The sequence below is a fragment of the Phoenix dactylifera genome, chromosome 5, assembly GCF_051530095.1.
Source record: "Phoenix dactylifera cultivar Ajwa chromosome 5, Ajwa_hap1_PhDact_Kaust_v1.1, whole genome shotgun sequence".
NCBI lineage: Eukaryota > Viridiplantae > Streptophyta > Magnoliopsida > Arecales > Arecaceae > Phoenix > Phoenix dactylifera.
This window is the reverse complement of record NC_143194.1, coordinates 25231837-25254312: the sequence shown is the minus strand read 5'-3', so window position 1 is coordinate 25254312 and position 22476 is coordinate 25231837. Positions and strand designations below refer to the sequence as shown.

Sequence of the window (22476 nt, the reverse complement as noted above, 5' to 3'; positions counted from 1 at the left end):
AGATGGCCGGGGAGGTGGTTCCGGGAGAAGCCGGCGAGGTGGTCGGAGATCGGGAGAATGCCGGCGACGAGAGGGAGAAGGGGGAACGGGGGGGTTTTGGGCGTTGGCGAGGTGCACTGCACCGACCGGCGACGAGAGGGAGAAGGGGGAGACGGAGGGGGTTTGACCGCCGGCGAGGTGCCTGAGGCGAGGTTTTTTGGGCGGAAGGGAGAAGCCGGCGGGTGTTTTGGAGGGGAAGAGCGGGGTGGGGGGGGGGGTTTGGGGGGTGTAGAGAGCAATTTAGGTGAGGGGGTGGGGAGGGTGGGGGGTAATTTAGGAATTTTTAATTTTTTAGGGGTGTCCTTAGCAAATGGGGGGGTGTAGAGAGTATTTATTTTTTTTTTAATTTTTGGGGGGTGTCCTGAGCAATAGGGGGGGTGTATATAGAACCACCCATGGTTAGGCGGCGCTCGCTCGTTGACCCAAATAAGATATTAGATCACTGATTTAATAGCCCTATAAATTATTAATCCTATAAAATATATTAATTATTATTCAAAATTAATATTTTTATTTGTACTTATAATATATTTTAAAATATTAATAATTATTTTGATTAAAAAGTAAGACAAATAGATATAAGATATTAAATACTTCTACTATAATTAAAAATTATTATTAAATACTAATATAATTAATAATATATTATATATTGTATTGTATTGTATTATATATATAATATTGATATAATGTATTAATAGTATATTATTATTATTTTTTATTGGATTAAGAGATTTTTGTCCTAAGAACGAGCATGTAATTTGAGATGTGAAGGTGATATAGAATCACTACCATACGATCACAACGGTGCAATCAAATACAGTGATCTGATTGCTTCCACCCGCAGCATCTTTGATCCTGAGGTGATCACCAACGTCAAACGCCCTTTCGGGGTTTTTCTCGGAACCGGCTTCTCTCCCTTCAGCCAGTGAAAGCTGCCGACGAAGCTGGCACCTTCTCCCTCACCTCGCTCGTCTCAAAGAACTCCGGCGACCATTGATCGGATGGTCATCATCATCTTCTCCTTCTCACTCATTTTCTTCTTTCTCCTGTCCGTTCATCACGGCGTCCTTGCCGTCGGCGGAGCTACTACTCCCTTTCCCCTCCACTCCCCTTGCTGACAAGCTGCTGGCCACCTTCCACTCTGCTCCGGCGCCGGGAGCGCAATTCTGGCACCGATCCGCCGCCCCGGCCAAGCTGCCTAGAGCCGCTCCACGATCCCATCTCGGGGTGTCCGGAGCAAGGAAAAGATAAGGCCGATCGGCGTGGAGATGGATGGAGATCAAGGGGAGGCAGATGGAGAACGGAGGGAGGCATGTGAATAGGGTGGGGTCAGGATGGACGGCAGAGGGTGGAGCGATGGAAAACATATTAAAATATTTTTGTTTTAAACAAAATTAAAAAAAGGGAAGCTGGCCCGAGCCAGCTTTCCTTCTGACTTGATTCAGCCAAGTCAGAGAACAAATTATTAAAATATCTTTTTTCAGAGAAATTTAAAAATACGAGGAAGTTCGTAACAGGGTGGTTTTAACTGGCTGCTGGCAAATTTTCCTAAATACCTTCATTTATTGCAGGAACAAGATGTCTCCCACCGTTTTATAAAACAATATAAAAGAGTATTATAGCAAACCCCTTTTCCATTTTAAATAAGAACATCACTGCCCCCGCGAGGGGGGTGGGAATTAAAAAGTTTCGAGATTGCAAATTATTTAACAGAATAATTATATTTTTTTATAATTTATATAAAATTATTAAATAAAAAATAAATATATATATTAATTAGTAAGATAGATATATCTATAGTAAAAATATAAATATTATCAATAAATATGTAATAAAAATAAAAAGTATAAATATATCAATAAATAAAAAATCGATGGACTGGGAAACAAAGATAAGAGAAAAACTGCGATATATTACTATTATTAGTACTATATGGTAAGTTCACGGAATGGTTTCAAGGTCTCGCTATTACCGCAATGGATCATGGTTGACGGCTTCCATCAAGGGTTATGGATAAAGTTTCAATACCACAATGATAACTTAGCTCCACTAACATTTCGATGAGACAATAGAGGTTGAATCCTCATATAGATTGGATGACTGCATCCTCCTGTTTGATACTTATGCCACCTCCACTGCTCTTAATCAAGATAGACACATTTATTTATTATGCACTAATATTAATTTAGTTCATTATTAATGTTGTTATGTAGAAATTATAGTGTTTGGTTGGAGGGTGGTGTCTAATTAGTTAACTTTTTTTTCTTTTCATGAAAAGTAACTATTGTATAGTGAAAATAGTTAAGTATCGCATCCCTTGAAGACATTGGTTCTTCCAACTGTGTGGGTGAACATATTTTTCTAAACAAAAGAGGCCTCTTTATTTTAATATCAATTGAGTTGATATAGATGAAGTAATGTAGGAGTCAAGTAACATCAAAATCTAACCCCATCTATTACATCCCTCCCCTTATTGATGATATTAGATTATAATAATTAGGAACAACTTAGGGTTCAGAAACTTAGGTCATCATCGAACTATAATACAATTATCCCACAATGGATCCTAAAGCCATGCCAAGCATGCCCCTCTATTAACCTCAAAGTCATGCAAGGTCACATCCATGCCACATTGTATACATGCTCCCGATGTAAGCTCTACCATTACTCTGACAAGATCAATAGCTATACCAAGAACTCTAGTTGCTTTCTAAACTCGTGACCCGCTCATAATCTAGTTGGGATATTGAAATAAACTAATAGAAACCATACTCTAATCAATAAACAATTGATTATAATAATTTTAGTTCAAAACAAGGAAGGTGACATCTTGCAGGTTGAGTGCCATTTAAAGCATCAATTTGGACCATGATTAACTAGATTGCATGTATGTTGAATACACCTCTCTTTAAGAAGTTCTTAACGGATGCATATGATTATGTACATACATACACGCCCACACATACATAGATACATATATACATATACGTGGTTAAAATTATTTAAAAATACGCTTCTCATTTTAGAAGTGGATGCCGGAATTATTATTTTTAGAAATAGATGTAGGATACTTGGATAGGTGTTCTAGTGTAGAATGGTACACTATCCAGAGTAGATTGACTATATTGACCCAAGATCCAAAATAAACACCAAACACCAAACAAAAATATTTGCACAGAATTGCAAGAAGAAAATAATAGTGGAGAAAAATTTTGAAACAAAAATAAATTTATTCAAAAAGGAAAAAAAAAAGCCAAAACAGAGGGTTTGACTTTTTCTTACAAAGAAGCCTTATGTCTCTCCAAGATGCTTCACCTTACCAAAAGGAATTCTCTCCAAGTCTTTACGTAACTCTCTCTCTCTATTCATAAAACCACAATCTCTCTCCCTCTACAAGATAAAAAATATTATTATCCACTTTAACTAAATAAAGAAACTCAAATATATTAAGCCTAAGGCTCAACCTAACTTAACATGGATCTGAATCCTAAAGTCGTTAAAATTAATGGCCAACTGAATAGAAATTCTAATAAGATTAGGACTTAGCAATGAAACTCAACACTCGTCCTTATTGCAAAATATTTGCCGACGGCATTGAACCTATCGAATTGTGCAACGGCATAAGAGCTATTGCCAATATTGCTATAGTAACAACAATATACAATAAATTATCAAATTAATTAAATAATAAATCTTCTTTATTGGCTCGAACAATTACTCTTTCATCATATCGTACTATGTACCAAGATTCTATAAAATGTCTAACTTACGCCAATGAACGTCAAGTTGCCAATTGCAATCACTATGAGCATCGGCTATAATCTCCACTTGAGCGGCTTCAAGTATCTGCATACAGTTAATTTCTATATATGAAATCAAATTCTCATGCATAGAATCTTCTAACAGGTCGAACTTTTTATGAAGCACCAAAAACATTGTCAAATATCAAGACACAACATGAATCATCTCCACCAAGCATATCTTCTTGCTGCTTGAACTCTAAAACTATTTCAAAATTAGTCATCTCTTCATCCTCATAGATTGCTGAATCTCCACAAAAAATATCCATATCTTGGATAGCTTCGATAAAAGACTCTTCTACATGAATTGGTTTCTCAATATGAATTTCTACAACTAGATCAATTGTAACATCCTTTGACTCTTTAACTGATTCTTCAGTCATGATCTCATCTAAACTTGATACAGCATCCATGCTCCTCTTGCTTCAAATCTTCCTCTTTAAACTATTTTTGTTCTTGTTCCAGATTTTCAGAGAAGCCTAGAATCAAAATCTACTCTTTAGAAAATTTTGTTTGTAATGTCTTACCTCACTAGAACTTGAGTGGATAACCGCAAGAATATTCAATGCTTTCTTCAGCTTTTGTGCATGTTGGATATAGAGATAAGTTTTTCTATCAACTAAAACTTGAATAATCTATGCCACCTTTCTAGATTCCAAATTCCTCCTTGCAACCTTATCGTTGAGAGTATCTGTTGGTATCATTTTTGACTCATCTAAGATATCCCATGAATCTCATCCTATCAAATAAGACTTAACAATAGCTTTCCAAACTAGATTACAAGTGTTGTTCAATTTACGAAGAAAAGTCGTAGTAGCAGAAGCAGCAATATTGATGTTGCTGATGTCAAGCATATTGAACCCATTAAGAGAGAAGGTAGTAGCATCAGTTATGATGATTCATCTCTTGAATCACCAAAATAAGAATCCATATGCTTGCACCACCGCATAACGAATTATTTGAAGCACTTCAACCACGTTAAGCTACGAATACAAAAACCACCAACAATCAAGTCGTCACTCTAAAAACCGTGCTCCAAATAAATCTAATCAAAGCCGCAAACTGCTCAACCACTCTCCAAGCTCGCTTTAATACCATGTAGAATGATATGCTACCTAGAGTAGATCGACCGTGTCGGCTAAAGATCCAAAACAAATAGCAAACACAAAAAAAAAATATTTGCAGAAAATTGCAAGAAGAAAATAATAGTGAAGGAAAAAAAATGGAAGCAAAAATAAATTTATTTTAAAAGAAATAAAAGCCGAAATAAAGAGTTTAGCTTTCTCTTATAAAGAAACTTTATGTCTCTCCAAGATACTTTACCTCATCCAAAAAAAATGCTCTCCAACTATTCACGAAACTCTCTTCCTATTTATAAAATCATAATCTTTCTCCACCACACAACAAAAAAATATCACTATCCCACTCTAACTAAAAAACAAACTCAAATATATTAAGCCTAATTCTCAACCTAACTTAATATGAATACGAATCCTAAAGCCATTAAAACTAATGACCAATTGAACAAAAATCCAAAATTCCTAATTGGATTAGGACCTGGCAATGAATCTCAACATCTAGTTCCCAATCTAATTAGGTACAGCAAATAGTGCAAAACCTAGTATGGTCATCTAATAATAAATCAGAACATCAATTGGCAAATGATAAAAAGACAAAAAAAACTGAAGATTTTTTCTTAATTCAGAAAGTGTTAATGCTAATATTGCACTCGAGAACTGTATATCCTTTTATCCATTTAAAAAATAACAAGGAGTTGCAGGAGATGTCAATATTTACATACAGAACTATGCAATTCATAGATTTTCCATTTTTTATTGCAACGTTGGCGTCACCTTCGCTGTTGTACGGTCTGTGAAAAAGCCTGTACATGGCATAATCCCATTTCCTGACGGATTGAATGGGATAGAAGACTCAGTCTCAAAGTAGTAGCAGACTCGGCCAAAGCAAAAATTTTGTATAGTGCTCAAGCTGATGACAAGTTTAAATCATTTGCAACCTTGGTGCAGAATATTTACCGAAGCCAGTAGATACTAGCATTTTTACTGGTAGGTGGAGCCGCCTCCATTTTAACGAAGCTTGTGTGCAGGGGGATTGACGGGGACCTCAGGACAGCGTTGTCCAAGAATCAGAGAGAGAGTTGGCATCAAAATCAAGTCTAGCCTTCGTATTAAACCTCCCATGAAGTAGAACATTATACCTCAGATCACGTCCAGGGAATGACCAAAGCCAAGCTATCCTTTCCTTCCATCTCTGTCTTCTAAGGAGAATCAGAGAAAAAGTTGGCATCAAACTCAAGTCTAGCCTAAGTATTAAACCCCCCATGAAGTAAAACATTATACTCAGGACACGTCCAGGGACCGATCAAAGTCGAGCTATCCTTTCCTTCCATCTGTCTTCCTTGCGTACCAAGCATAGGATCCAATGCAAGTCTTTATAACAACCCACTTTCCCCCCAAGGCTAGCAAAAACCGTCCCAGATCTCACAACCATGTCAAGTTCTTCATCATCCACGTCTGATGGCCGACCATCGACCTCCAAAAAACTCTTTGGTCGGGAGAAGCCTCTTCATGATCTTCTAGGTGGAGGAAAAGGTATCATCTTTTCGCGTCATTCAAGACTTCTAAAATAATATGCTTAGAAGCATGAAATCATGGTTCCTCGGAGCACTGAGAATCCCCTGATAAGAGAATCCCTCTGTAAACATTGCCATTATTATTGAGCCAATGGACGCTATTCGCCGAGTCAAGCACTTGACTGAATTTTTCGAAACAAAACAACGACAAAAAAGATCTAAGAATATATAGTGGTAACAGGGCATTTAGTTCATTATGTTACTGTTACTTGAGTACCATAATCGACTAACATTGCTATTTTACTGTGTCTCCGTGAATTGAAGCTGTTACCATTGCACCCATCCTTTTGGTCTAGAAAATCTATGCTACTCCATAGAATAAAATACTATTTCTAAACTGATATGGACACTTGAATCAGTCCTGGGCACGTATGATGCACACGCACGTCAAGGTAAAGCACTAACAGAAGTAGACTTGTAATCTCCTATCTGATAAATGCTCCTCATTGATGGAAACTTAAGGACTCATAGGTGATGGCTCAGAATAATTAATTTGCACTATAGTATTAGACAGTATAGTTAATCATGACATTGCTATATAAATATCAATCATGTATGTGTCTACCATAACGAGATCTTCGAAACCATTAATTATAATGGTTGTTAGAATGTTTAAACTTCTAACTGCAATTATTTTGAAACATGAAATAATAGCAATGACTACTCAAATCCTTGGCTGCACAGGTGCTGACATTGTTCTATGGAGAAACAAGCCGTTATCAGCAGGGATACTTGCTGCGGTTACTGTGATATGGCTACTCTTCGAGGTGGTGGGATACCATCTTCTCGCACTCCTTTGCCACATGACTATTGTAGCTATGCTAGCGGTCTTCATTTGGGATAATGGAGCAGATCTGGTTAAACTGTAATCTCCTTGGCCCTGTTCTTCTTCTTTTTCTTCCCCCTTTTTTTGATGGAATTCATTTCTGAATGTCCACTGCAAGCAAGGTAATATAAGAGTTATATATCTATCAAAATAAAATTTTTCAGCTATCAATATATTCTTAATTTGCTGCATCTGAGCTTAAAACTACTCTCGTTTCTCCAGCAATACTTTTAATGCTTAATTTAAACTAGAGCAGTGCACGGCGAGTTGAACTTCAAATATCTCGAAGTAGGCACTCAAAAGCTAGTGCTAACAAACTAGTGCCCGCTCGAGCATTTCCTCTGCTGATTTTGCCATTTAAAGCTATGTAATTTAGCTAGACACTGTCAATCTAAACTCAAGATTTTGTGAGGCATGCATAAAAGATAGTAGGCATCTTCTTTTTATTTCGTTTCCTCAAGAAGTAAAGAGGAAGCCGTCCTGTCTTACGTGAGTATATATCTAGCATGATACACCGTTGCATAGGATCATGAGAACCAAATTAACTGCAAGACTTAATGTGTTCCAGGCCTTCTCCCTCGATCCCTGGAGATTACTTACCAGTAGCAGCCTTCAGAGAAGTTGTGCTGACCTTCAAAGAAGTTGTGCTGACCTTCAAAGAAGCTGTGCCGACCTTCCAATCCATGTTTTATGGCTTTATGTTCTTGCTCCGTAACATTGCATATGGAAAAGATCTCAAGTCGCTCCTCTTGGTAAATGATTCTATTCCCTCCTGGTGTCTCTTTCCTATGCAATTCTTGAAGTGTCCTTTACAAACATAGCGACATTTAACCCTACTTCTAATTTTCCTACAGGCAGTTGGTTCTCTCTGGTTACTATCAGTGATAGGAAGCTGTTGGAGCTTCCTTGGTCTCCTATATTTTGGTAAGCTGTGCAGAGTACCTCTATACCCAAAGCTTTGTATGCACCAACTAATTTCAAAATGGAGATCTCATTGAGGGCCTTGGCTTTTTGTAGTCTGTCTCTGCATTCAGACGCTGCCTGCTTTATACGAGACATATGAGGACCAAGTGGACGATCTAGCGAGCAAGGGAATCCATCATCTAAAAGAACTTCTGAATAAATTTCGTGAGGATTACCTCCCCATAATTCCAAGAGGCTTGGCGGAGGAAAAGAAAGTCCAGTGAACATCTCAGCTTTCCACTGGGTCGACAAGATTCGTCAACAACTAGTAATAAATATATATTCTTTTCCTTACAGAAGATCTCAGATGTGTCGACGTGCCTTATTTAAATTGTGAAGTGACTTCTCACAAAATGTTACATATATATAAGAAAATGCATGGAAAAATTGACTGCTTTCTCCTTCCCTCAAACCTTCCATCGATGTTGGAAACCCTCTGATTTGATCAACATGGAACTGTGGCATCTATTAGTTTGATATGGACAATGTGAAACCCCTTTTATCTCAAACTTCATCAACATATCTGATAGAATTAAAGGGAACTAAAGGGAATCAATAGCTCTTGATCAAAGAAAGATTTGGTAGGTGAAAAATGTAGAAAACCTAGCCAGAATACCCAGTTAAATAGCAAATGATCGGTGCTCTAATGCATTTTGAGACCCGAGCTTATTGGAATCAGGTAAATCCCACATTATAACTAGCACCAGGTGCGTGTGATCCACATAAAGAGATGCATGGATGTGAAACAATTCCTATGCTTCCTTATAAGAAAATATAAAATATATAAATAAATCTACTTCATCCTATTAGCGCAAAGATATTAAAGCAAGGATCCTAAGTTCGAATCCTGTCTCTGCATTCTTTAACTCCATTATTAAAAAATTTTACATGATAATTTCAACATTCCTTGGTGCATCCACACTTTTAGCAGCTGCGCTTATCTTATTGCTCTGTTTCGAGCAGAAGCTGAACTGCCCATAGGGAAAGAGTGGGTATACGATTGGCACAATAGGAAAAAGAATGATGCTTTGGAGTATGGTAACAGAGACAATAATACACTACGAGAGAGAACTTCTATGAGGTTCCTTTTAGATTGATGATAAAAGAGAAGGATTCACAGAAACTTGGTTTCAGCTACAGTGGCGAGAATGATGAGGGCCATGCCATGAGCCGCCGAGTAAAACGGGCATATAAAACGCGGTTGAAAACGAGCCGTCGAGTAACCTCCTTCGTGTCAGCTCCACAAAAGAAGGGGGAGCTGCCATTTCCCCACCCCAAAATCCAACAGTCGTCGCCCGGTTGGCTGCCCGCGAGCCATGACGTTTTCCCGACTCTCCTTCGCGACACATAAGCAAAACACCGACCCCCCCGCCGCCATCGCCCAAGTCCCCACCCGTCGCCCGTTACGTTACACCGCGCCGCCTCTCTATCTCCTCCTCCACCATGCGCGAGTCCACGCGTGGCGTGCCGGAAATGGCATACCACCATAACCTTACATTACTACTCCGAGCACCACACGGGCTACCAGTACTTGCTGTACCCCTCTGTTTCAACTCCCAAAGGCTTTAGCCTTAGCCTCTTCTTGTTCTACTGTAGAGAAGCGATATGACGAACCGGAGCTCGTCGCCGTGGGGCTTTCAGGAGGCCGGAGAGGACGACGATGACGCGATTCCCCGGCAACCGTCGGCTCTGATCGTGTCCTCCGATATGGACTACTTCGCGGAAATCCTCGGCCCCCTGTCTCCCGTCGGCGACGCCCACCTCTCTCTGCACGCCACCGCCACCTCCGGGGCGGTCGGCGTGGGGGAGGAGGGGGAGAGCTCGGGAGAGTTCGAGAAGGGGAGTTCGAGCGGGACCAAGAGCGACGCCATGGGCTTGGAGGACCCTCGCAGCGGCCCGAGTCAAGTAAAAAAAAGAAAAAACGCTTCTTTTTTTTTTTTAACAAAGAAAATAGCTTCTTTGATGAAAAGTGGGAGAATATAAAATGTTTTCGAAATTTAGGAGGTTGAAAGGAAGCGGGAGATTTCGAGGAAAAGGAAACGGAATCGGACGTCGCAGATGCACAACCAAACAGAGAGGGTAGGAAGTGATTATGATTCTATTTTGTTTGTCCGTGGTTTTAGAATTTTCTTGTTTGGGTGGTTCTATGACTTCGTTCGTGGAGCAGAGGCGGAGGGATAAAATAACAGCAAAATTGAAGGCATTGCAGGAGCTCATACCCAGTTCCCACAAGGTAAGATGTTGTGGTTTTAGGTTTGTTTCTCTGGAGGTAGATGCTTAAAGTACAGGCAAGTCTTCCTCCCTTTCTCTCAAAAAAGTTTTAAGCCTACTAGAGCAAAAGGGGTGGGGTTTAAGCTCAATTTATTATTACGAAGGAAGCTCCAAGCAAATTTTTCAGTTTTAGTAGGTCAACTATGTATATTCATGCTAAAAATGATGTTGTTTCTGAGATATTCTTCAATTTTGAGAACTCAAGAACTGGTATATGTGGCTAAGATTTTCATTCATGATTTTTTTACCCTGCTTCGATGTGCAGTTCTTTGATTTTCATTTCAAGAAGCTTCTTTTTTTTTTTTTTGAGGACAATTCATGCAGCTAAAGTTGTTCCTAAATTGCAGTTGGACACAGCATCTATGCTGGATGAGGCAATTGCATACATGAAATCCCTTCAGCAACAAATTCAGGCAAAAAGAACTTACTTTATTTTCATTGTCATGGTATAATATAATGTCTAATTTATCATCCCAACTGTTGCTCTTATTGATGATTTTGGATCCAGATCATGTCAGGAGCCGCTCTGTATCAAGCTCCATTTCTGTCACCTGCTGCAGTGCAGTGCCTGGGCGCACCTCAATTCCCTCCATTCTCATCTTCTGGACCATATAATGCCATGAGCCTGGGATTCGGAATGGGAATGAGTAGCATCGCTTGTTCAATTCGGCCCCCTCTTTTGTCCTCCCTTTCTCCATTGCCAGCCACAAGTTTGCTTCCCATGCCCACCTTAAACTCCATTCCGCACTACCGTTCACCATTGCGTGGGCATTACATGCCTTTCGCTTCATCACCAGAATTTCCAGCATCTGTGGTCACGCAAGCCGCTCGTAACCAAAGTTCGCAGGCGGAGTCCTTCAGTTCAATAAATCAAGCAGAAACTGGTCGTCAAGAGATGCAGTCAGTCATTGCAGATGACCTACAAATCCCAGCGATCACCCAGGTCTAAGTTCACATGTTCTCCCTCAGTCTTTCCAATTGCTTACTGACTCTAGCTTTTCACTATTTTTCTCTTCTTTCTCAAGTTAATTGACGTGGGACAATTGCAAGAGGGCAATGAACCTGACGCTCTGTAGGAGGCTATTCTCTCGCTTTTTCTTGTATGCTTTCTTAAAGACCATTTGAGCTCATGTGTTTGTTGGTGACAGCCGACTGTTAAAATCGCCGCTGCCCTAAAAGCTTAATCTGATAGAGTGAGATTGATTTATTTATATTTTTTTACACTCTCTCTCACATGTGGGCCGAACTTTTCTTTAATGGGTGAGTCCAATATGTGAAATTTTTAATAATGGAGTTCAAAAGTGCAGAGACAAAGTTCGAACTCAAAACCTCTGCTCTGATACTATGTTGAAATTACCATTTATTTTGAAAGCTTAAACTTATAGAATGAGGTAGATTTATTTATATATTTTATATTTTCTTACATCGACAGGCCAAGTAGATGAGCTTTGGTTGAAGATGAACGTATGTACAGATGTTGCTGTCATAACCAGACATTATTTCCTTATGTATATGCTGCTGAGGTTTACCGAATGTTAGGGTAATCTGAGATAAATTTTGTCATGTGAAGACTCTGATCTATTAGCCTACTCTTTCTGTGAAATGCTCTATATGATACTTGTTCTTTATTTATCAAGCATGTCGTTCGCATAAAGTCAACAAACATACTCTGTGTGAGAAATAGCTCGTTTCAGAGGGGGGAGAAAGGGATGTGCTTCATACATCGGTTTAGAACTTAAATGATATCATCAAAGCAAAATATCAATAATTTTAAGTATTTTTTGAGAGGAAGGGAGGCAATAGCCACCCAGCTATGGGTGAAGGAAAACACTTTTTACAACTAGGTGAGCAGCCTTTCTTAAGAGCTGTTCAGCATCAGATCAGATCAAACACAACATACAACCACGAACAGAGAAAAGAAATGAAAGCAGAGAAAGCCACGGCCCAGCAGATCAAGATCCGCTTTTCTGACAATTAAGAAAAATAGACTCCTTGAATTTCCTTTTCAGCATTATTATGGTTATCAATGTCGTAGTTAGTAACTAATCTGCATATAGTTAGCTTGATTTTATGTAACGTTCTTAGAGCTCGCCTAAAAAGGCTAGGCAAAAGATGTTATTTGAATTTTTCGACCTTGTATAAATATCTATGATTTTTTTTTTCAATGCAAAACTGATGTAAGACTAAACTTATGCCTACATGGATTCTTATACAGTTGCTTGCTACTGACTTATGTCAGCTCCACTAGCTAACATCCCTCTTCAGGAGGGATATTGAAAAAGATCCTAGACTTCTAAGTTCGAATATGGAAGGTTTGTATATATTCTGATCATCATCATCAACAGCATCAACAATAATCAAAGAATAGAGTAATGTTGTTGGATTTTAGTCTAATGCTTGCATCCATACAACATTTAAAAAGTGATCAAGTCAAAGTGCATAAATGTAATATTGGTTAGTTCAAGTTTCCTCTATCAGAAGTTCAGTCTCCTAATCAATCCTATCAACATGAAGTACAACAATTGTGATTGGGAGAGCTCCACACAATATCATTTTAATCAGCTAAACTTTGTTATAGAGCAATTTGAAGGGAGGAACCAATAATTGTACTCTAGTGATGCTTCATGCATGCATGCAGATGGGACTAGAAGAATATGATTACCAACCAATTAAATATACCTTTGAACTGTTGAAGCTGAAAAATATATCAGAACCTGTCTTATGTTGAAATTAATCAGAATTACTATGATTTGGAACTTTAAACTACTCTGACCCACCCAGGCACTTTTTTAAGGAGAAGCCCCCTAGACTTGAAGACTCCATACTCCTATTAGTTCCTCTCCTGTGTTAGATCAAAATGCTTCCATGCAATCATTTCTATTATTCTATATCCAACCACCAAACAGGGGCCAAATTCTTTAGAAGCATTCCAATTCGAGCAGAAAAGTCTTGCTGGATTCCCCAACAACAATCTCTATTGTCTTGGACAGTTCATGAATTGTCCTGCTGCCACAATGAATTGATGGAGGTGGGGCTGCGGTCTTCAAAGAACTCGGTTATTCAAATCTAACCCCAACAAGAAGTTTAATGCCGGGTAGGCCGGTCCACCAGCCTTTGACAATATCAGGCGCACTGGATGTCTTAAAAAAACTTTGGTAGGTTGGGAAAAAAGACTTTCCAAGTGAGGCTTTCATATGGAAGCAAGATGCTAATTTTAGGCCTGAATGCACTAGGCTCAGGCCAAGGATGACATCAATTAGTTCCATTGGACGCGAGGCTCTAATGATGATGACTGGATAAGGAGGGTTGTCTTTTCTTCTTCTTCTTTTTTTTTTTTTTATTTGCCCCTTGATGATGGTGTGGAGTGCTGTCAAAAAATTATTCTGGTCAAATCTTTGCGTAAGCACTTACCAAATTTCAAACCTAGAACATCCTCCAAATGGAAGAGGGGTTCAACCATTAGATTCTATTGCAGTTTGCCACATCATAACTCTCACATTCATGTGAAATCATCCTTTTCTGGTTGCGACCAGAAGTCTGAATCAGCTTATTTTGGCAGCTAAAGGTAGAGGTTCTTTCTCAATCGATCGACTTCTGCAAGATTACTGTGGGTTTGACAGAAGCATTTGGAGAGAAAAATATCATGTAAAGGAACTTCTTTATGTGGTCTAAATAACAATGGAAGGCAAATGAAGCTTCTGTAGAACAAGTGAATTGATCTTGCTTAGTTGGTAATTGCCTCAATTTCAAACTCGAGTGATGACCACATACCCAAAAAAAAATGAAGGGAAAAACAAAAACTCTTGCTACGAGAAAGTGAGTAAAGGCTCTACCATATAGCAAATTAATTATGGTGTTGCTGGAAATTAGACCCGGGGGCGGCCGCGAACCGAGGAGGAGGAGGAGCTCCGGCGAACACTGGCGGACGGCGATCCGTCGGCGAGCAGTGTCCTCCGGGGGACCTGCAAGAAGCCGGTGGCCGGGCTTTTCCGGCGCCGGCCCTTCGATGCCTAAGTCAGAGGGGGGCTTAATTTTGGAGAAGAGAGAGGGACTGTATGTGAAGTCCGAAAAATCCCCTTGGGAGGAAGAAGCCCCCCTCTGACTTAGGCATCGGAGGGCCGGCGCCGGAAAAGCCCGGCCACCGGCTTCTTGCAGGTCCCCCGGAGGACGCCGCTCGCCGACGGATCGCCGTCCGCCAGTGTTCGCCGGAGCTCCTCCTCCTCCTCGGTTCGCGGCCGCCCCCGTGTCCAATTTCCAGTAACAGTTGGCGCTAGAGGAAGGGCCCGAGTTGCGGCCATGAAACTAAGGAGCAGAGGAGTCTTTAACGCCTCTCAGCATCATGCTCCAAGCCCCGGGCGCTCAGTCCAGAATCCACCACCAAGACCTCCGGCAGATCAAACTCCACAAGTCCAACCCGAGCACTTCGACGCGCTAGTGCAGCAAGTCCAAGCGCTAGCCATTGCAGCCCAAAGCCTGCAACAAGTGGAGGCTCCTCCTGTGCCGCCTCCACGGGTTCATGTTAAGCAGAGGAAGAAACTTTCTCCCGAGCCATCTCGAATCAGGCATGGCTCCCGCTACAACGACGTACGTGGGGGCAACTAGTGAGAAGTAGTAGCCCAAGTCTCACATCAACGAGTTGGAGGGAAAGAGAAATAAAAGCTGAGGTCTGGAGAAGGAGAGTTATGTACTCCCTCCTCATGGGTGTAAGTCCTTACGACGGCGCTCGTGACGTTGCTCTCCTTCAGAGCGTCGCCATCACCGAAGCCCCGGCCGTGCACAGAGGGCTGCCGAGCTCATCCAGGCCAAGCTCATGCAGGCCGAGCCGAGCTCAGAAGGCCGAGCTCGTCATCCACATGCTGCAGCCACGACCTGTAGCAGTCTCATCCAGGCCGAGCTCATGCAGGCCGAGCTCGTCATCCACATGCTGCAGCCACGACCTGCAGCAGTCTCATCCAGGCCGGGCTCATGCAGGCCGAGCCGAGCTCAGAAGGCCGAGCTTGTCATCCACATGCTGTAGCCACGACCTGCAGCAGTCTCATCCAGGCCGAGCTCATGCAGGCCGAGCCGAGCTCAGAAGGCCGAGCTCGTCATCCACATGCTGCAGCCACGACCTGCAGCAGTCTCATCCAGGCCGAGCTCATGCAGGCCGAGCTCAGAAGGCTGAGACCAGAAGGCTGCTGAGCTCATAAGCCCGAGCTCAGAAGCCCGAGCGCAGAACACCCCTCCCAGAAAATCGAGCCAAAGAAGGCCGGTGCTGAGCCAAGTCCTGAGGGACTTCAAAGCTCAGGAGCCATCAAAATATCTCCAAAAGGTACAGGACGCCACTTTGGCTTCAAATAATTTCAATATTTTATCTATTTTCAGGTCGGAGAATCCAAAAAACGACCTACGGGTATCTCTATCTCCAACGTCGCCCCGCTTCGAATAAGGGCGCACGATCGCCAACGAATGAAGTCCATCTCCTGTATGTCTCCAAGATCGGATTCCCGACCAAGCTCGGATCCCCCAGTTAAAGGATTAACGTCATGCTACATCGACTAATCGAGCTCGGCTCGATCTCCATCGACTAATCGAGCTCGGCTCGATCTCCATCGACTAATCGAGCTCGGCTCGATCTCCATCGACTAATCGAGCTCGGCTCGATCTCCATCGACTAATCGAGCTCGGCTCGATCTCCATCGACAATCGAGCTCGGCTCGATCTCCATCGACTAATCGAGCTCGGCTCGATCTCCATCGACTAATCGAGCTCGGCTCGATCTCCATCGACTAATCGAGCTCGGCTCGATTTCGGCTGGATCGTCAACAGACAAGGCCAAAGAAGGCCGCTGAGTCAACCTGGAGCACTTAACTCCAACTGCATGAGAGGTACACCCTACTTGGCACGCACATCTCCATATATATTTGGCTATGTTACAGGATGATCGACGACTAGACTACTTCCTTCGCCCGAGCCAAAAAGTTGCTCGAACTCGGAAGTCGGGGGTAGTGTTGGGGAAAAAAATAGACCACCCCACACGTACAATTAAAGCACCCAAATCTGACAACAAACCTGAGCTCATCATGCAGGCCGAGCTCATCATGCAGGCCGAGCTCAGAAAGCCGAGCCGAGCTCATGCAAGCCGAGCTCAGAAGGCTGCCGAGCTCATCCATGCTGCCGAGCACAGAAGGCCGAGCTCCGAAGACCGAGCTCATGCAGGCCGAGCCGAGCTCATGCAAGCCGAGCTCAGAAGGCTGCCGAGCTCATCCATGCTGCCGAGCACAGAAGGCCGAGCTCTGAAGACCGAGACCAGAAGGCTGCCGAGCTCAGAAGGCCGAGCTCAGCAGGCCGAGACTAGAAAGCTGAGCACAGAAGGCCGAGCTGACCTCAGAAGGCCGACCTCGTCGTCTATATGCTGCGGCCATGCCCTGCAGCAGCCTTACCGCACCATGCTTTACTTGCCAGCCACGCCACGACATATCAATCAGGGACCATACCCTGCTACGACTGTCAACACCTCACCATTCCCAAGAATGTACTGCGCTGCACGCCACAAGCAAGCTCTTGCTGCACGCAACCTCCTCCCATGATGGGAACGGGCCATCCACGGCAACTCATTACTTCACACGCCCACGTCCAATCGTGACGGTAACCCATTAATTCGCCCGGTCACATCACAGGTAACCCTGCTGCTCTTCCTATAAAAGAGGAGGCTTCTTCCTTCCAAGGGAGGCTTCGGACTTGGAAATACAGTCCCTCTCTCTTCTCCAAAATTATGCCCCCCTCTGACTTAGGCATCGGAGGGCCGGCGCCGGAAAAGCCCGGCCACCGGCTTCTTGCAGGCCCCCCACGGAGGACGCCGCCCGCCGACGGATCGCCGCCCGCCAGTGTTCGCCGGAGCTCCTCCTCCTCCTCGGTTCGCGGCCGCCCCCGGGTCCAATTTCCAGCAACATATGGCAGTCCAACTACTTGGAGATGCACCTACTCGATATATTCTGCAATGACTTGTAGCATCTTACGTGACCCTTAAAGTGTGATTCCCTGCAACAACATGCATGAGCAATTCTAACAGGGGGCCATCATTTCATTTTGCTTCTGTTCCAAGTATCTCATGATACATACCTTCATAGATCAAGTAGGCCTTTAGTTAAGTGCCTTTGAGGAAAGCTAGGGAATGTTCAACTTTCCAATACTTACAACCGATGCCAGCAAGGTATATAGTGGAAAGGCTGGTTTCTAAGTCTTGAAACTAGATACATGACAACTTCCAGGGCATCTTCCACACTGTCCTGCTACAAAGAGAACAAAGGTGGACATCTCTGTGCAATTGTACATCATATTAGAGAGCAAAGTTCCACATAAGACTTGCTTTTTTCATGCAATTATTCAGTTGGCAAAGAGTTCCCTTTCTTTTTTTTTTCAAATTATTCTCGAGATTTCCACCAATTTGTACTTAAAATATGGACCTCTCATCCATTCTACCGGAAGACAGTAGTATTAACCATTAAGAACTATTTATGCACCAAAACGGCAACCGAAGCAATGTATGCCATTCTGCCTCCACATTCAGGCTAACCCATCGAGGATGATGAACTGAAAGAAGAGAAGTTAGGGGAAAAGAATCCCGTTCACCAAGTCGTACGAAATTACGAATTGCTCAAATCGTCAATTCAGTTCAGCTTTGGGATGATAAATCGACGCCAGTAGTTCCACAAGCTTTGATGGTTATTGATAAGGATGGTGTGCTGCAGGAAAGTATCACTCCGCGGTGATTGGAAGTCGAAGAGTATTGAAGGGTGGAATGGAAGTCATATTTGTTTGTTTGCGTACCAGTTTGAACACTGGAGAGCGTGTGGAATGCGGCCATTTGGACCCCCCTTTCAAACTTGGATCAATTCAGCCAGCCAAGTTGCTCCATTCTTCTACAATTTGATGATGCCAACGATTAGGCCGACAGGCATTCACAGTTCTATTTTTCCGGTTTTAAAGGTACAGACCTTATAGATGGAACTCGAATTCAGAACACTGATAATGATTCTAAATATAACTCAATTAGCTTTAATTGAGAAAGCTATTATATACCGATAGCTTCATTAATTAAACCAGCAGACACTCATTATGTAGCAATTCATCAACCATCTATCAAGGTACGATGAAAAGAAAGCTCAATTCTGTAACTTTTTCTTTTTTTTTTAACTGAGAGGTCAATTGCCTGATCGGAGCCCTTGGTGTTGTCACAACGTCACTCAAAAAGCAAGTGGACCACGACCACCGTATACGGATGAAACTTGCAGGGGGAAAAGAAAAAGGAGGTGGGTCTGCAAGGAGGAAGGAATTGTCTGAAAAGAGAGCGGAAAAGATTTCCTTGGATGCGTGCCATGGGAGCTTGTCATTTCCAACGGTCCGGGCTACAGGGATTAGGCCCACAGCCCCACACCCTCCGGTTCGGACGACCCATCATCACATGCAAACATTGCGCTCAATTTGTCCCAAATATTCCCCCCGACCCCCAACTCCTTGCCACTCTGGAAAATCTCGACCCATATAGAGAGACACTTCCAAGGTGATTACTTTAGTACGGTGGGAGTCTGCCCAACTACTGTCCTTCTTCCTCTTCCATCTCCTCCTTTTTTTTTTCTCCCCAGCCCTTCTTTCCTCTTCTCGCAGAGCTCTCAGCACAACAGTGGTAAGCTCAAGAGCTAGCCCTTCTTTCGTCTTCTTCTTCGTATTCATTTCTAGGCTTTGTAGAGATTGGAGAAGTGGTTTGTTTTCCAACTTTCCCAACACCTGTCGCCATTCATGGGGGTTCCATACATAGTGACTACCCTCTGGGTCTTCTCTTTGCTGTCCAATACCTATTTTTTTTCCCCTGTGGGTGCCTTAAATGAAGAGGGTGCTGCCCTTCTCTCATTCAAGGCGTCCATAAGGGAGGACCCAGAAGGATCCCTGGCCAACTGGAACTCTTCTGATCTGGACCCATGCTCTTGGAATGGGATCACTTGTAGGGAAGGAGAGGTGGTCTCCATAAGTCTCCCAAAGAGCAAACTTTTGGGTTCCCTTCCCTCTTCTTTCGGTTCCCTCCCTTCCCTTAGGCACATCAACCTCAGGAACAGCAGGCTCCACGGGGGCCTGCCCCCGGGTGTCTTCGCCGCCCGGGGGCTCCAAAGCTTGGTGCTTTCGGGGAATTCCTTGTCTGGGCCTCTCCCTCCCGAGATTGGCAAGCTTTCTTACCTCCAAAACTTGGACCTTTCCGACAACTCGCTCAACGATTCGATACCAATTGCTCTCTTCCAGTGCAAGAGGCTGAAAAGCCTTGACATAAGCCACAATAACTTCACAAATTCTCTCCCAATCGGTCTTGGAAGCAACTTGGCTGGGTTGCAAAAGCTCGATCTTTCCTATAATAGATTGAATGGTTCGATTCCTAGTGACATCGGCAGCCTCTCCAGCCTTCAGGGCACAGTAGACCTTTCGCACAATCTCTTCTCCGGTGCTATTCCGGCGAGCCTCGGGAATTTGCCGGAGAAGGTCTATATTGATCTCACATACAACAATCTCAGCGGTCCAATACCTCAGAATGGGGCTTTGGTGAACAGAGGACCGACAGCATTCATTGGAAACCCCGGCCTGTGCGGCACGCCATTGAAGAATCCCTGTTCTTCCGGCACACCTGCGAGCTCTCCCTCAACCTTACCATCTTTGCCAAAAAATCACCCACCTCCGGCGTCGGAAGCAAACAATAGCCAGAAAAGCAACCACAGAGGCTTGAGTAGAAGTGCTGTGATTGCGATTGTCGTGAGCGATGTTGTCGCAATTGGTCTTATGGCGGTGGCGTTCTTTTGCTGCTACCGGATGGCAGTTTCTTCTAGTGGTGAGGAAGAAGGTGGGAAGTCTGATACGGGTTCGAATGGTGGCAAGAAATGTGCATGTTTTAGAAAAGATGAGTCAGAGAAGCAGTCAGAGAACGTTGAGCAATTTGATCTCATACCATTAGATCATCGGGTGCATTATAACCTGGATGAGCTTCTAAAGGCTTCTGCTTTTGTTTTGGGAAAGAGCGAGATCGGCTTCATGTACAAGGTTGTGCTGGAGGATGGGCTTATCTTGGCTGTGAGAAGGTTGGGCGAAGGAGGGTCTCAAAGGTTCAAAGAATTCCAAACAGAGGCGGAAGCTATAGCAAAAGTCAGGCATCCCAATATTGTTGCTCTAAGAGCATACTATTGGTCGATCGAAGAGAAACTCCTTATATATGATTACATACCGAATGGCACCCTCTCTGCTGCAATTCATGGTGAGGACGCAGACTATATTGACCTCTAATTTGCTCTAAATTCACATGCTTTGCTTGGTGTAGGAAGGCTAGGATTTTATAGCCTTAAGTCTATGATTGAGTTGCGGAAAATATACATGATTAATGTTAGGGAAGATTTATTTATGTAGTAAACTCGATTGTATTTGAGTTCTTGATTATCGAACATAGATAGGTAAATAAATAAATTAGTTTTGGAAGCTAAGGCTGTAAACATGTTTTGCTATAAGAAATTGAAATTTGTTCTTTGGTTACATGGGTTTAGAACTATAATTGATCTTGTTTCAGTCATCTGGTTAGCGCATCACCACCACAAACACTAGGTGTGTTATGTCTTCTTTATATACCATTTATGCGGATTGAGTGATTGTACCGATCATTGTCCTCTTATGCATCTGATTTCAGGAAAGAGTGGAAATGCTCATTTTTCACCATTGTCATGGGATGCCAGGCTGAAAATCATGAAGGGGATAGCCAAGGGCTTGGCCTTTTTGCATGAATTCAGCCCCAAGAAGTATGTCCATGGAGATCTCAAACCCAACAATGTACTCCTGGATATGAAAATGGAAGCATGCATATCTGATTTTGGACTCGGGCGCCTTGCAAACATAGCAGGAGAATCCCCAGCAATGCAGTCAACAGAAAAGCCACAGAATCAAATCTCTGATGTCGCAGTTAGTCCTATCATGAGCAGTGCACTGAGTTATCAAGCTCCTGAAGCCTTTAGTACTCTAAAACCATCCCAAAAATGGGATGTTTACTCATATGGAGTGATTCTGCTGGAATTGATATCTGGGAGGTCTCCTGTGGTCTTAATGGATAATTCAGAAATGGACTTGGTTCGATGGGTCCAGTTCTGTATTGACGAGAGGAAACCCCTACTCGATGTATTAGACCCCTTCTTAGCCAAGGAACCAGAGAAAGAAGATCAGATTATTACAGTGCTCAAGATAGCTCTGGCTTGCGTTCAATTCAACCCTGAAAAGAGACCACCAATGAGGCATGTCAGTGATACTTTAGAAAGGTCAACTACCAGAAGCTGAGAAAATCTGGGAAATCAGGTGGATGTATGAGCACCATTCACCCTCTCTTCAGCTCACATGGAAATTGGTCCTCGTAGAGGTTCAAATGCCAAGCTGATGGTTCTTAGTTTAGACATGCTCCATCATGGAAATATACCACCAAAGTCGAACAGCATACCAGCTCAGTTTCAGCTTACATGGATATTTTCCTTCCGCTTGCCCCCAAAGGTTCTCTCTCCTTATCGTTGTCGATATGTTATAGTTTCTGCAGCTAGTGTGGAATCCTTGTCCTTTGTGAAAACTTGTCGAACACCAAATGTGCCTGAATGATTGGTCCTTGCAAATGGGTTGCTTAAAAGCATCAGCGTTCAAAATAGATTTCAGTTTCTGTATTAGCATCTTTGGAGCTTTTATTCTTGTTGATTGTTTCTGTGTTCTAGTGGTAAAATTCTGAGGCCTGGAGACTTGAAACTATTTTCTAATCTTCAGAGATCAGGTGGCTGGTTAGCCATGGTTTTGTCATCATTAAACTAGTGGCTAGTGAGAACATACTTCCGTGTTTTGTGACCTGGAGTATAGGAAGCAAGATTGAATAATTAGGTATGTGAGAG

At 42.7% G+C, this 22476-nt stretch overlaps 3 protein-coding genes across 4 annotated transcripts; all 3 read left to right on the top strand.

The window, feature by feature from the left end:
* Nucleotides 1-6196: 6196 nt before the first annotated feature.
* Nucleotides 6197-8681, top strand: LOC103720960 (reticulon-like protein B4). Its single transcript, XM_008810942.6, has 5 exons — nucleotides 6197-6454; nucleotides 7180-7360; nucleotides 7890-8073; nucleotides 8176-8245; nucleotides 8339-8681. Exons 1-5 carry the CDS (start codon nucleotides 6352-6354, stop codon nucleotides 8506-8508), a joined length of 708 nt encoding a protein of 235 aa, XP_008809164.4. The 5' UTR covers nucleotides 6197-6351; the 3' UTR covers nucleotides 8509-8681.
* Nucleotides 8682-9531: 850 nt separating this feature from the next.
* LOC103720973 (transcription factor PHYTOCHROME INTERACTING FACTOR-LIKE 15-like) lies at nucleotides 9532-12916 on the top strand. Of its 2 annotated transcripts, none has more exons than XM_088721992.2 (6): nucleotides 9532-10189; nucleotides 10286-10363; nucleotides 10452-10517; nucleotides 10903-10968; nucleotides 11064-11498; nucleotides 11581-11768. In XM_088721992.2, the coding sequence occupies exons 1-6, from the start codon at nucleotides 9890-9892 to the stop codon at nucleotides 11629-11631; spliced, it is 996 nt and encodes a 331-aa protein (XP_088578118.2). In that variant the 5' UTR covers nucleotides 9532-9889; the 3' UTR covers nucleotides 11632-11768. The 2 variants fall into 2 exon arrangements, with proteins under 2 accessions (XP_088578118.2, XP_038984730.3); XM_039128802.3 differs by lacking the exon at nucleotides 11581-11768 and adding an exon at nucleotides 11988-12916 and having other exon boundaries at nucleotides 9534-10189.
* A 6417-nt stretch (nucleotides 12917-19333) lies between these two features.
* Nucleotides 19334-22257, top strand: LOC103720961 (receptor protein kinase-like protein ZAR1). Its single transcript, XM_008810943.6, has 2 exons — nucleotides 19334-20825; nucleotides 21249-22257. The coding sequence occupies exons 1-2, from the start codon at nucleotides 19334-19336 to the stop codon at nucleotides 21884-21886; spliced, it is 2130 nt and encodes a 709-aa protein (XP_008809165.4). The 3' UTR covers nucleotides 21887-22257.
* The last annotated feature ends 219 nt before the right edge of the window (nucleotides 22258-22476 follow it).